We start from the raw sequence: 15588 nt of genomic DNA on the forward strand, positions 1-15588 counted from the left end.
ATTACTATGCACCCTTATTATAAAAATCAAACGTTGTTGTAACCAGCAGCAATTTGAAACCGGCAGTCTTAGAATCTGTAGTAGCAACCCTTCGGCCCTTGAGGCAGTCCCAGGAAACGCTTCCTTAAAATATAATATGTAATATATCACAGAAGGGAAATTCGATCAAGCAAGAGCGCTTATATATCAAACGACCCAAACATGTAATTGAATATTACGTACGTATTTTGCAAACCAAATATAAGGCCGATTGGATAGAAACCGCCGCCACAGAGGGTGTCCATTTCCCAAATCCGCAGTGAGGCAATAAAGTGGTAGGCAATAAATAACAGATAGAACACCGAAGCATGGAAGTGGTCGGTGCAGTTTGCCGTGCATTGCGTTCACTACAATGTTGCTGCTTCCAACTTGTACATTGTTCACATATTTTTCTGGAATCTTCTTCATTGTCACTTTTACATTGTTTGTCTTTGTCTTTGCGAGAAAAAGGTAGGAATGTTTCCAGAAGTGATAGGATAGAGACAGTACAACTAATTGCATCTAGAGGTTAACAAGGTGCCAAAAATTCTTACGTTTTATAGCGGATGCTATAGATAGTTTTATTTATATATTTGGGTAAAGCATAGAGGGACTGATGACATTATTACTACAATATTCAGTAGTAATAAGTGCGTTTACATGTTTTGGTTAATCAGTAATCATAGCTTTACTGGCCAAATATCCCGTCATAAGTTCTAATAATAGTGTTAGTGACCATGTCAGTTTAAAAACTTATTTTGAGACATTTACAAAAATTACAAAATTCCATACGAAAACACATTGTTTTTGAGAATCAAACTCATTTTATTTGATGGATAGGCTGAACATGAAGTCATGAGAGGCAGTTTAAGATGAAGTATAGTGTAAGAGGAACATTGTTATCTTGGTAAGTCCCTGCGACGCTGGCTCCTCGCCAGCGGACAACGGGATCTGCGAAATAAGACAAATTTTGGCAAATGTTATCTCAACTTGAGACTCTGTCTTTATTATATACTTAGTGCCTTGCCTTATTGATGTAGGTAGTGGCCGGTTCGACTGCTGTGAAATTATTTTCAATTCCAGTTTAATAATATCAAAACTATTTTTTTAATTGTGTGATTTAGTTAAAAGGACTGCCTCGTTGGTAGAGTGGTCGCAAGTTCAACTGCCGGACAAGGGGTCTCGGTTTCGATTCTCGGGTCGGGCAAAGTATTACTGGGCTTTTTTCGGTTTTTCGAAAATGTCTCAGTAGTAGCACGGAGTCTGGAATTGTGTCCAGTATATGGCAATAGGCCCCTATTACATGGGACTTATAACACAAATGGTGAAAAGTGGGTGTAAATTGTATAGCGGCATTACATGGCGCAATGTGCACCTCTGCCTACCTCTTCGGAGATAAAAGGCGTGACGTTGCTCATTTAGTTAAAGTACACTCATTCTTTCTTGTGCTTACGCATGACTTAATAATTTGTTTAAAAAGGTCACTATTTTTGTTTTGAGTAAATTCAAATAAAAATGACTCTATCTATCAAACCTACAATTGTTTCATCTCTTCGGCGAATTAATTAGAGTTTAATTTTTTTCTTGTAGGACGAAAATCATCCAATTACGTCTCCCTTGGTTGAGGTGGGAGGGAGTGTCAGACTCCTACTGACTAGGTAAATACCATTCCATTCCTTCTCCTGCTTTGAGCCTTGAGCCAGTGCCTGTTAACCTGTTACTTTGTCCGCAGTTCCGGATTGAGAGTTATTTATACCTAGATATGTGTTCTCTAAAGAAACTTCTACATTATTTCAATTTAAAATGTTTAAAGATCAACTAAAATTTAGAAATTAACATAATGAATCGCATTCTTATATTCCACAAAGCAATATTCGTTAAATTAAACTTTTTTCTAATTCCTTTTGTTAAGGTGAAAGTAATTTAAGTTTGTGAAGGCGTTATTTGTTAAACTGGTGTGTTTTCCGTTCAATGAAGCGTTTATTATGGCCCCTCAAGTTTCGAACTTGGTGTTATTAGGAACTATTAGAAAAAGTTCTTAAGTAATCACTTGTACATACTTAAGTCAGTACAAAGGATCTACGAAGTATTCTTACATGGTAGTGGCAGTATTCTTACATAGCTAAACAAAAGCTAAACTTTTAGATAGCTAAATCAATGCCATTCATTCCATACATATCCATTATATTTCTGTGCATGTTATTTGTCAATATAATTTTGTGTTAAGTGAAATAACCAGATGTATTAATTTACAATCAACGCATATAAATATACCTGGTATACATAACGGTCAGTTTTAGTTATTGTCTGTTAGTAAAATCGTGTTTCTGAACACGTAGCAGTATTACAATATTAAATCTAAATATTGGGTAGTTTATTTCGATTTAATAATACTAGAGGTCTGTTCAGTGAGCCGAGATTCAAACCTATTTCATCTATAAACTTCCTCATCTAACCGCACGATTCTTCTGTATTATTTTTATGATTGTAAGATAGCTTCTTCAATATTTATACCTAATACAAAATTAACCAAATCTGTTCAATTGTTTTGGAGTTGGAATTGAAGTATACCATTAGCTTTTTGGATATTTTTTTCGTTTATAAATAATTTAATAAACACACATCTACGTCAAAAAATTGGATTCTTTTGAATCTTCACATAAACGTATTGGAAATTTTAATTTATTGTTTTATAAAAATGGTATTTAAAAGATAAAGAATTAACTCAAAATTGAAGCATAATACGCTTCTTAAATCCTTGTTCTTCTATCAAATAGACGCAAATTAGCTTATTAAAAACTTTTTCACGCTAACCGCTATGGAGCGATTATTTTATGGTCATTGTATGAACAGAGGTTCGTGGCGAGGCGTAGCGTGTACATAGGTAATATTTTAATAACTTATATAATATATTTAATGCCGGTTTTGATTATAAACGCTCTTATTTATTAAAACTTAATTGGGACAAGCGTGGAATTAACTAGACCCGATTTATTATTTAGCCATGTGAACATATGTGTTTGAAATATGATAATTATAAAGTACTTTTGCAGTTAAAATTGTGCATAATATTTATTAAAAGTTTATCCGATTTAATTTAAGCTTCACCTAAAAATATTTATTTATATTTGACATTACATATATAGTCGGTAATAAACTATAGTAAAAGTTCATAAATATACTTTGAACATGGTTACATTAATTACACAAAACATCATAATTATATTAATCTGTAAAGTCATTCATCAAAAAAGCTGCACGTTTCCAGACTTCCCTCCCATTAGAGCCGACCCCTCAAGAGCGTAAACAGAAAAAAAAAATAAGAAAATGAAAAACCATTACATCTTGAAAACATATTGCGAAAGAATTTTCTTAATCGGCTCCGGAAATTTCTGGTACAAGGAAAGCGAAATAGGCAACGATCAAAGCCTGCTTTATAGGACATACAACGCCGTACTGTATTTTATATATGGTTTCATGACAATATTAGAAATAATGGCGGCTACGATGGGCGACTTTCCCCCAGACGAGAAACGTGACTCCGTGAGCTTCGCCGTCAGTCATACAATAGTTATGATCAAAATATTTTCGGTTATTGCCAACAAATCGTTGATAAAAAAGCTGAACCATAAAATGGTGACAGTTTGCGAAAGATACGAAGAAAGTACGTTGATGGAGGAGAAATATAAGATCATGAAAATAAATGTCGTCGCCTACTTTGTGACCGTTTATGCGTCGGCGTTTTTCTTTGTTTTCGAAGGTCTAAGGAAGATGTTAGCAGGTTAGTTAATTTCCTTTTAATGAAATTTTACCTTAATCACAAAGCGTGTAAGTTCAATTTAATTTTAGTGTTCTTTGCTTTCTAAATTGTTTGTTAAATGTTTTTTTTTATCCTTATGAAATGAGTCTTTCATGGAAGAGAAGAGCTCTGAGTGAATTTTCATGAATGGGTTTTCTTAGAAAGGTATTGATCTTCATTTCTTCATTTGCATTGGTACAATTTCAACCAGAGCTTTTAATATTATTGAATAATTCAAAGACTGTTCTTATTGAAACGTTATAAACTAAAAATAATATAAGGGTTATAGAAACCTAAAAACTAAATTGAAACGTAAATACAAGTATAGAATTGAATGTCTGAAATCTATCTAGTCTTAACTACCTTTAGACTAAACATTGAAAACGACCTTTAAAAACTAGAATGAACTAGGCTAAATATATTTCAATCTTCTTGTATCCTTTCGAGTATTAACTGAATCCATGAAATAATTACCAAATCCGCCCGTAACACATTTTTTAATGATACATTGGATATTTAAAAATTCACTACTAAGTAGTTATTCAACTAAATGTTACGGCTCGAAGTGTGGTGATCAAAGCTTCTCTGCATGAGAAGACCTGTGCCCAGCAGTGAATACTATCACAAAGTTATTTTGAAAATCCTTTAAGAATTAGTGAAAAACTATTCTCAGTGACGTCACTGAGAGTTTTGTGAAAAAGAAGACAGAAGAAGAGAAAGAGATGTTAAAATATCTATATTGACTGCACGGTTGGCGCGGTGGCTGGGTAACCGGCTGCCGTGCAACGTGTGATCCACAAATTGTGGTTTTGGGTCTGGGTGTCATGTGTATATAAACTTGTATGTCTGTAAACGTACCCCCGACACAGGAGCAAAATCCTAGTGTGGGGCAAAGGTTTTTATAAAAAAGAGATATTTAGTAACATTTTAATCATATAATAAAATTTTCTAGGATCCCATTTTGTGACAGTCGTAACATACTATCCAAAGTTTGAAGATGACTCGATGGGTGCCACATTAGCCAGGGTCCTTGCAACAGTCATTCTATACATTCTGATGATAACCATGATCATGTCCGTTGACTCCTTCACAATGATTTACTTGATCATGTACAAGTACAAATTCATAACACTGAAACAATATTTTGAAAATTTGAGAGAAGAAGTGAGCGCGCTGAATGCTAGAAGGGAATATGATATGGCTACCGAAAAAATGGCGGCTGGTCTAGTTGAAGGAATCCAAATGCATAATACATTGTTAAGGTAAATTTTCTCATTTTAATTAATATTATAAAAGAAGACTATAATGCTGAAATCTTAAAAAACTTAAATACTCTACACTACTACTTGACTCGATCCAAGTTGCACAAGAATTTGCAAAAAAAAAGTTAGTATCAAGTAACAATAATGAGTAAAAACATATTTTTTTTCTGCTGCAAGCCTCCGGGAAACAAAGTAACTCTAACCTAATTACAACAAATTTCCTCACACCACAAACCAAGTGTAATTGTTAACATCTCAATGAAAAAAATCTAAATATTACACAAACCACCAAAAAACAACCATCCCCTTTGTGTTCTCTTACAAAGATACTGGACACAACATAAAAAAAATCATCTCGTAATTAAGACAAAAAAAACCAAATTAATTTTAAATCTGAGCTCCTTTGTAAATAAATGTTTTAATTTCAAAGAAGCTCAGTTTACGAGGTCGTGTCTATCAAGGTCAATCCAATGTCGGCGACCATAATTCTTTTTACTTCATCAGGTTATCCGGAGATATCGACAAAGCGTTCGGTACGGTGATGGCGCTCCAAGTTTGTCAAAGCTCAGGGTCGGCCGTCTCTCTCTTGCTTCAAATTGCCGTAAGTAATCACATTGTTGTCCCCTGCCTTGCCTTGGGAGTTTAGCTAAACTATGTGTTGTTTGTATTGATTGTTCAATCTTTTATTGTTTGTTTGTTGATCTTGGTTTTGTGTGAGATAGATTTGTTCGTTTTAGATTTTGGTTTTTGATTTATGTAATTTAAGGTTAAGAAAATTTGGAGTTATTGTTGTTAGGATTGACAAACCATTTAATTTCCAAAGGTTTATGTTTCTTCATACTATCTGGAACAGGAATCCTTTATTTTTTTCTTGTTTTTTATGGTATGAGCCGGTAAACGAGCAGACGGATCACCTGATGGTAAGCAATCGCTGCCGCCCATGGATACCCGAAACACCAGAGGTGTTACAAGTGCGTTGTCGGCCTTTGGGGGTGAGGAATTTAAGGGTTGTTGGAGAATTGGGGATTGGGAAGGGGAGTAATTGGGCCGCTTGTAACCTCACACAACGAGACACAACGCATGCATTGTTTCACGTCGATTTTCTGCGAAGCCGTGGTATCACTTCGGTTGAGCCGGCCTATTGATGCCGTACCATGGCTCTCCTACACTAACTACAATTAAGTAGACATTATTGGCCTTTGTAGCTATAACTTACAATCATTTACTTCATCAATCTCTATATTATTATTCTTTCTTTAGTGTTCAAAGTAGTTGTAAGTTATGTTTCCATTTAGTAACAACGGACTTATAAAAACCTTACTGTAACAATATTTCTACGTGGATGTTATTTTTTAATAATACAATTTCGACAATAGAATTGTTTGCCACCGCCAGGCGCTATTGATTACGCAAATGTCTCCTCCCTGAGGTTCGAGGTCAGAGATAAGATTGTGTCAATTATTTCACATTGCTTTTGTCTCTGTATTCTTACATATTTTTAAGTTTCTGTTTCATTTCCTAAAATACATACTATGTACTATTATTATACATTTATTTAAGTACATAATTACAAATATTTTTGTCTTTAATCTGATCTATTAAGATGCTTTTTATGTGGGGGGAAAATCATCCAATGACTTTTTTTTTAATAAACTTTTTTTTTAAATAAACGTTGCCCCACATTAGCCCCACCTCACTTATCTCGCCTTAGGCGAGGCGAGAGGGAGTGTCAAACTCTTACTGACTAAAAACCACCCCGTTCCTACTCCTGCTTTTCGAACCGAAGCCCCGGTAAACCCGCTAGGAAATCCGCAACTACACAGAATTTTTATATCTAAGGTGTATCTTACATACCATATTAAAATACTTCATTTTAATGTATAGTGGCTATCTAGAAAAAAAACTATCATAAAATTCTTCATTTACATTATACAAAGTACCTACTATTTGAAGAAAGATCATAATATTCCAATATCAAAGTTTCCACATTTGTACAACACTAGTTCAATGTATTGCGGGGGTGTCGGTATTGCAGAAGTAAAGGGCAAAAGACCCACATTCTCATATTGTTTTACTGTATCACATAACTTCGAAACTTATGTTATAAATGGAAAAGATATTTAGACTGGAAATGATGATTAATTTTATAGTCACAGTTATAGAAAAAAAGACAAGTGTGAGAGAGCCGTGCTTCGGCACGAATAGGCAAACGCGACCGGAGTGAAACCACGGCCTCACGTAACCGACGTGAAGCAACGCTTGCATTGTGTTTCGTTGTATTAGTGAGGTTACAGGTAGCCCAATTAACCCCCTTCCGTACCTTTCCCTTAAATTCCTAACCCCCAAAAGGTCGATAACGCACTTGTAACGCCTCTAGTGTTTCGGGTGTCCATGGACGGCGGCGATTACTTACCATCAGGTGATCCGTCTGCTCGTTTACCGGCTTATACTAGAAAAACATAATAATTCTATTTTTAGCTCTCAGATCAACTGACGTTCATCGCAAGTATGAAGATTATATTCTTTGTCGTCGCCCTATTCTTCTTACTGGGCCTGTTTTTATGCAATGCGGGGGAAATAACGTATCAGGTATGACTTTACCGTATTTGTGTGTGTATATGTTTGATATGAATACGCAGATGCTGTTTGGTTATGGGGAATATGGAGCAGTAAACTGTTTTGTGTGATCTTGTTCTGTAAATATGTTTGTTTCGTGACGTTTATTTTTGAAGAAGGACTGCTGAGTATGAGTTCACAAGTTTTGTTTCTGAATCCAATAGGGTTTTCAAGGCTCTTACATTTTTTATTTTTTTAGTTTTGGATTGGAGTTCGAGTCAGAATTCTTTTAACATTCAGTCAGTCTTTTAGTATCTATCAAAAACATTTGGTGCAATTTCCAAAACCTTACAATTAACATCTAATAGTAGTATAGTCATACAACAAAACAAATGAAAGAAAAGTTGTATGTACTGTGTACTGTATAACTTTATGTTTATTTATAAAAGTTAAAAGCTATTTTGTTTTGCTAATCCCCAATCCAAGTCTCAAGAGGGCTATATGAAAATGGCGACACGTAGCTGTATACAGTTGACATAATACAATTTTGGAAACAAAAATATGTCACGGACATTACGGACAAATGTGACATCCGCTAACATCCACAGAAATTGTGGAGTCGGATATAAAAATAAGTTACGACATAAGGTCAGATCCGAGCCATCAACATAAATCACAGTTCTTGTGTACCTACGTTCTTGTTATTTATATTTACCAAGCAAAGAATGATGTTACAACGTTTCCAAAACCTTCATTTGTGGACGAAAAGTCTATTATTCTACGAACAACTTCCTAAGTAAACTATTCGATGAAATTGTTTTTGTGGCATGAATATTTGCGATTTAATCGAAAACCAATAAATCGATTGGAATTAATTTCTTAGCGACGAAGACGCGACGCTTAGACCGTCTAAGATTCTCAACCTTTAATTGGATTTTCTTACATAATTATAATATTTTACGAAATGCTATAGGTACGTTGAGTTTTTGAAATTGAGTACCGAAATCGCATTTTATTATATTAAAGTGATCGTTTAATCTTAAAAGTTCAATGCCTGCGCATTACCAGTTATATGCTATGAAGTGAAACTTTTAACAGAATTTACAGAAATACAGAAGTTTAAATAAATGTCTACGATAATGCACAACTCCAAACTCCGCGCTATAAGGACGAGATTAAAAAAAAAATCTCAATAACATCCTTATAATCCATATCCCGACCTAGAAATTTACTTTGAGAGCCATACTCGGCAGGTGCATTTGCGATCACTTAATCAATGAGACATAAAATCAGTCAACCATCCTGAACACCATCTTCCTTTCTTCCAAGAAGAAAACCATCCAAATTATGCGCCTGGAAGCACTGCTACAAAAATAGAACTGCTATAGAAAAAAAAAAACATAAATTTCTTCTTGACAAGAGGTAACTAACTACCAATGTATTTATTTACGAGTATCTTTCATAGGCCTCTCAGGTATCAGACGCTATCTTCTACTGCGGTTGGCATACCTGCCCTCTACGGCCAAAGTCGGCCCCACGACGCAATATACGGCAACTGGTGCTTTTAGCAGTCATGCAGGCACAGCGCCCCCTTGTGATGAAGGCTTTCAAGATGTTGGAACTTACTTATGGGACCTTTTTACTGGTTTGTGACTTTTTTTTAATTTTGCTTACCTTCAAAGGTTTGTGTAAGGTTGGTTGGTGCGTTTTACAAACATACGCAATTGTAAGTATATACACATATCGTCCAACTTCCTCTGAATGATATGATTCTAGCATACCTCTTTAGCTTCATCTACATCATCCGTCCATAGGCGGCGGCAAGCGCTTGCTATCATGCATTCAATCAATATTTTTATAATAACTATCGTGCTAAACTAATTAAAAAAATATATGGTTTACTCACGTAAATTAAAGGAGAAAAGCTCTACTAGTTTCGTGTCACAGAGGGACTCTAGACTAAGGAAGGATTCGAAGAGTTTTTCTCCATTGATGTAGGTGAGTAAACCGTGATTTTTTAGTTATTACTCGTACAATCAATATTTATTTATGCACGTTAATCTATTAAAGGAATGATGAAACAACAAACAACTTTCCTCAAAGAAAAGCAATGATGTATTTTTACCTAGATTCAGAGAACGCCTAACCCAACCACCAGACACAATTCCAGACTTCAAAATTCATGATACCTATTCTAAAATACAAGTTGTTATTAAGAATATACAATTCTTGGTACTAAGTTATTTCTTGAAAATTGTTGACTGTTAATTAATTAATACATTGTGCTACATTCCCTGGCCTTTATCCAACTTGATTCAAGTTGACTCTCCTAATTAGCTTTAACTGGAACTAGCGATATATTTTAGGAAGAGTTACTGTGCTCTCCACAATAGAATGGAGATGATGTCACTGTATACTTTGGTAAGAATTGTTGTTTATCATTGGAGTTTCTTGGTACAGCTCTGAGTAGTTCAGAAAGGTCATAAATGTATTACCTACAAAAGACGAGTTATGTTTTGATCAACAACCGTTGTCCCACACTAGGATTTTTTCCTTGCTTGTGGGTGTGTTTACAAACATACAAGTTCACATACACATGACACCCATACCCGAAACAACAATTTATGGATAAAGAGTTGCTCTGTGCGGGAAAAGAAACCCACTACACCTTGCACTGCAGCCGGTTGCCCCTCTACCGTGCCAATTGTGCTGTCTACATCCACAATGACCAAACAAACAAACAAAGGGGTCAAGCTAAATAAAAGCGTCTAATAATAAAAGACGTCATGTTATGTTATGTTATCATCATCATCATATCTGCCTGTGGGCCTCTCCCAATGTTATGTTATATGTAAAACAAAATATGTACGTAGGCTGTTTAAAGCAATCAAACAAAACTTTCCACTCGGTAAAGTATGACAGTAATTTGTTTGTTTTAAGTTGAAATCACATCAGATTTGTAATTAAAAGTTTCTAAATGTCGCATTTCGTGATTCTTTTGATGTTAAGTGATTTACTTAGGTGACTCGGAAATGATGTTGCCAGTCAAGCATAGTATTAAAGTTAAAAGCATCTTTGTGTTTATTTAATTAGAAAAATATGACGCTTTGAATTTTTTGTTGTTGTTTTGAACTTGTTTTAAAGGTCACGAATACAACTACTGAGTTTAGAGATTGATTTCCACGTTGTTTTGCTTTTAACTAGATAATCCCACGCCTGCCTCGTATGGGGGTAGCAGAGACAATAGAACGCCTTACTACGAATTACTATGAATCTACCTCATTCCTACATGTATCTCTTCCATTATAATTAATTATGTATGTACACATCTGCACAATGGATGCTGATGACATACATACTCGTATAACAAAAGCAATATACAAAATCTGTGATTTTTTCAGTTAGTAAAGACTAACTATGCTGTGCTGTCAAAAGGGACAGCACAGCATATTTTTCACCAACTAAATAATCTTATCATTTTTATTGACTTTATAACAAAAAATATTTGCTGAAAACTGAGAATCCTTACATACTCGCAGTACATAGGTTCATCCTCTGGGAGAAACATAAAACAATCCTACCATCCGATAAGGATATAAGGGTTTATGTCGCGAATCTTGTTCATAGGGATTCTGAGTGAATGTTGAGTTCTTGTGTAACTATTAGAGTACCTAGCATACTATTCATACATCATAATATAACATCATACATTTTAATCCTTAAAAGATTATGTATAGTGCTTATAATACACAATGTACAAATATATACTCCCTTTTTTCACTTGTTATGCGCATTTAAATGAAAAACGCATACCATTACTTTTTTTCTTTAATAAATAACAGATATAAAATACTGACAATGGATTTATGACACGGTTAGTGCAGTGACTGCGGTGGTACATGTATCCTGTCAATTCCCACACGGAACAACTTTTTGTATGATCCACAAATTGTTGATTGGGGCCTGAGTGTCATTATGTGTATGTGAACTTGTTTATATGCTTGTAAACGCACCTACGACACAGGAGAAAATACTAGTGTCGGACAACGTATTAAATAAAATACAGTTGACTGCAGTCATGACTTACTTGAATTATTTCCTAGTTGGGGCAGATGGTGTCCAAAAAACTCCCTATCACGACAAGACAGATTGCAATGGAAGGTTGCAGTCACATAGTAAAAAAAATCATGGAACCATCCACTTTTATAAAAGTTCAATCTGAATACCCCACACTATAGTGGATTACAATTTTCATTTAAATATACCGAATGGATATAAAAGTTCCATTAATCGATAATCGTATTAAGCCTTTAAGTTTCAAAAGTACTGCCATTTATTGAATTGCGCAAGAACGTACGTACGTAAAATTTAATTTATTATTTCTGGTCATTGGGCAATAAATTTATTTTAATTAATTGCTTATCGTTTGGTTTTTCAGGTGGTGCGTTCTACGTATTCGGTTTTTGCTTTGTTTTATGCACAAACATCGTGAATTACTTATGTCTACTTACTTATTTTCTAAGAAATTTATATTTGTTACATAGAGAAATAATTTAACTTTAGATATTAGACCACTCATAGGCAAGTATAGTAAGTATGTAGTAAGGCATGTTCTTAGATTAATGAGATCTACAAGGAGAAAGAGTCAAGAGCCAGAAGAAGCCAAGAGCTAGAAAGGCTCATATTCAACACTGGGAGAAGACGTGATGATAATATGCATCTTGATACTTTGTAACTCCAATATTTTCCTTTTAGTGTCTAGAAATCTGAAATAAACGCAGATTATTGCCTTTAAACAAATATAAACACAAGTCACACCAAAAAACAAAGCAACAGTGATTTATCAAATAAGAAAAAGATCTAGAAAATGACGTAACATACACAAGGCCCTCGAGACGCAGCTGTACATTCGACTTCAACTTTTTATACATTTAGCTCTCCCTATTTAGTTCTCAACATACTTATTGTATTTCTTGTCGAGTAAGTTCTTCGAAGAAATAAAACGGTCTGTTACTTTAACGAGTCTCTCAAGACGCATTATGGGTAGTAAAGTACAAAGAACATGTGCTGTTTACGCATTTTAGTAGTTAAATTAATTTAAACTTTAGCACAATTTGAATATAGTCTTATATTAAATGTAACCTTTATCAATAACGTCGCTTGTTAGATGTACCTTTTAGCAAACTGTAGACCATGAATTGAAAAGAAAATTAAATCGGATTGACTTTTGAAAAGTTTAAAGTGCTATTTGATTTTGGTGAGTGGTTTTCCTTTGATATTTAAGTAAGAGTAATGAAAAAGGAGGAATAAATCAATTCTATATAGAAGAGGTACTTGTTTCTTTATGTGGACCGATGTACAGTCGTATCGTGCACAACTTACGGAGTCACGCACTCATAAAAACAAGATTGCAAATCCCGATAAATCTGTTATCGTTAAGATTACTGTATCACATACATATGCAAATGTGGAACATTTCAATGTTACGCATTGCGTGTTAGGAATAAGTTCATGAATAAATAAAATGCTGAAAGACTTACCTATGCTTAGACATACGCGTAATATTCAACGCATTTACGTAACAACGTATAACAGTACATGCCCTAATACTTACTTGCAAACCGTACGAATATTTTTGAAACATGTGATCTATAAAAGACTTCGTAATGTCTGCGACTGTTTTGGTTATTGACAGTAAAAGCTGAACTGAACTAAAGTCCTGAGTTAGATTTCTGCGACATATGAACTATTCTACGCCGAAATTATTAATACTACAGTCTTGTTTTACCTTATAAATCAGTTATCACTCCGTGTATATTCTGTGATGAAATATTTGCCTTGTATTCCCGACATATGACTCGTTCCAGCCGTGTTAATATTTCGAGGTTATAATAACACAAGTCCGAACCGAAGCGTACGTAGGTATGTTTCCTTTATGTACAGAAACTGGAAGGGGTTAGATTAAAGTTTTGCCTCCGTGATATATTACGTGCCGCGTGTCGCATATTCGTTATATGGGTCCGGTTTACTATTGCTCTCACTTTCCAAGACCAAATAAATTTTCCTCAGAAACGGAAATATAAGAAAACGTATGAAGAACTCAGAAATAACGTTTTATAGGGTAACATTTTATGGGTCGAGTATGTTGTGTGGTTGCAAGTACGAATGCATTGTGGCTTTGGTTTAATTCCTGAATCAGTCAAAGTACTGGGGATTTTACGGCGAGTCGTAAAATTTTTATTATAACTTTCGTGAGACATACTAAATTAATTACTATGTTATCGGCTTACTCACGTAACTTTTTGACACGACTAGTTTCAAGCCATGCTAGAGACTCATATTCATGAGCAGCATTCCGCGATACACTACGCGGCGATTGTCGCGCTGCTACTGTTCCGTGTCAAACAGTTACGTGAGTAAGCGGATAACATACCGTAATAGTTAGTTTCGTAAAAATCTCTAAGTACCTAATTAGAAAATATATCACAATATACTAATACTCAAGCAAATTTTATAATATGTACATATGTGTCTACCCTTTTGGGGATTAAAAATGTGACTCAAACCAAAATCATTAGTGACTCGTATTTTTGGAACGCAAATTCGATGTTGAGGGGTATCTCAAGGTCAAGTGAGATGCATAAAGAAGAATAAAATCTTGTTTTGATGAACGATGTTTTTATATTCGATTGAATAGCATATACGAGTCGAGATATCGATGGTATATCTCGTGCGATCAGAATATTCCGTTTGATCAGATATTTATATTTGGGTATATTTGCGCAGGTAAACATTTGATTGATATCATTTTTTTAGGATCTAATACGCATACATTACTGCTGTGAACGTTGTGGACGTATGGTAGAGTATTATTTATCTTTGATCTTATGTCTGTTTGTTGCCCTTGTGCTTGTATTAAGTTGAAACTACACCCAAAATTAGAGAATTTATGTACTTTTGTAGAATAAATAACACTGAATAGGACTTCTTATTCTATGTTTTTTATTGTCGTTATCATTATCAAGAGCCATGCTTCGGCACGAATGGCCTGGCTCGACAGGAGTGATACCACGGCCTCACAGAAAACCGGCGTGAAACAACGCTTGCGTTCTGTGAGGTTACCGAAGACCCAATTAATCTTCCCAATCTCCGATTCTCCAACTACCCTAAAAGGGCGGCAACGCACTTGTAACGCCTCTGGTGTTTATCAGGTGATCCGTCTGCTCGTTTACCGGCTTATACCATAAAAAATATCATTTGCTCATTTTTGTTTCACACAACAAGTATGCTATATTAAGATTTAGATATGGTACTACAAAACAGACACACGGTAAACAAAACGTACTTATTACTGGTTGATTTATGACTTTCGTTTGCATACGCAGACGTGATAGCGTACCACATAAAATATAATACACTTCCTCAAAACCGTATCACAATATTTACTCAATAAAAGCTAAGATACTCCCGACGGGTTTGGCCCGTGATGAAATCGAACGGACTACTAATGTTTTCATTCCTCATCTCAGTATTCATAGTTATTCACGTATGCGGCTCACATGTGAGAGGGCGCGTTGCGTGGCGCGCGGAATCTTTTTTCTTCCGCGGCGAATAAAAAAACTTTCGCTGCCATAAAAGTATATGAGTTCGTCCCAATACTGCGTCGATGACTTCCAATCTCTCTGTAGCGTCCCGACCCAACCCTGAAGATTACTTTTTCTCCTTCATCCAGTAAATTGAATTAAAATGAGAAGCAAACGGGTAAAGGAAAGGGTGCACGTCGATTTTCACAAGAGTTTCGAGTTTAACGTCCGATACCTACCTCTGTTCTTATTGTCTTTCCATTTTAAAATGCTTTGCACTTAACCTTTACCACAACTTGAAATATGAATGAATTATTTTATACAAATATCAACCTTAGTGATTACTTTATACGGCAAAATATAGCTTGAT

At 35.0% G+C, this 15588-nt stretch overlaps 1 protein-coding gene across 1 annotated transcript; it reads left to right on the forward strand.

The window, feature by feature from the left end:
* Positions 1-3243: 3243 nt before the first annotated feature.
* On the forward strand, positions 3244-12127 carry LOC118274140 (uncharacterized). The gene is made up of 6 exons (XM_035591530.2): positions 3244-3799; positions 4770-5079; positions 5584-5680; positions 7558-7668; positions 9101-9280; positions 12074-12127. The coding sequence occupies exons 1-6, from the start codon at positions 3346-3348 to the stop codon at positions 12125-12127; spliced, it is 1206 nt and encodes a 401-aa protein (XP_035447423.2). The 5' UTR covers positions 3244-3345.
* Positions 12128-15588: the final 3461 nt, after the last annotated feature.

The sequence above is a fragment of the Spodoptera frugiperda genome, chromosome 3, assembly GCF_023101765.2.
Source record: "Spodoptera frugiperda isolate SF20-4 chromosome 3, AGI-APGP_CSIRO_Sfru_2.0, whole genome shotgun sequence".
Taxonomy (NCBI): domain Eukaryota; kingdom Metazoa; phylum Arthropoda; class Insecta; order Lepidoptera; family Noctuidae; genus Spodoptera; species Spodoptera frugiperda.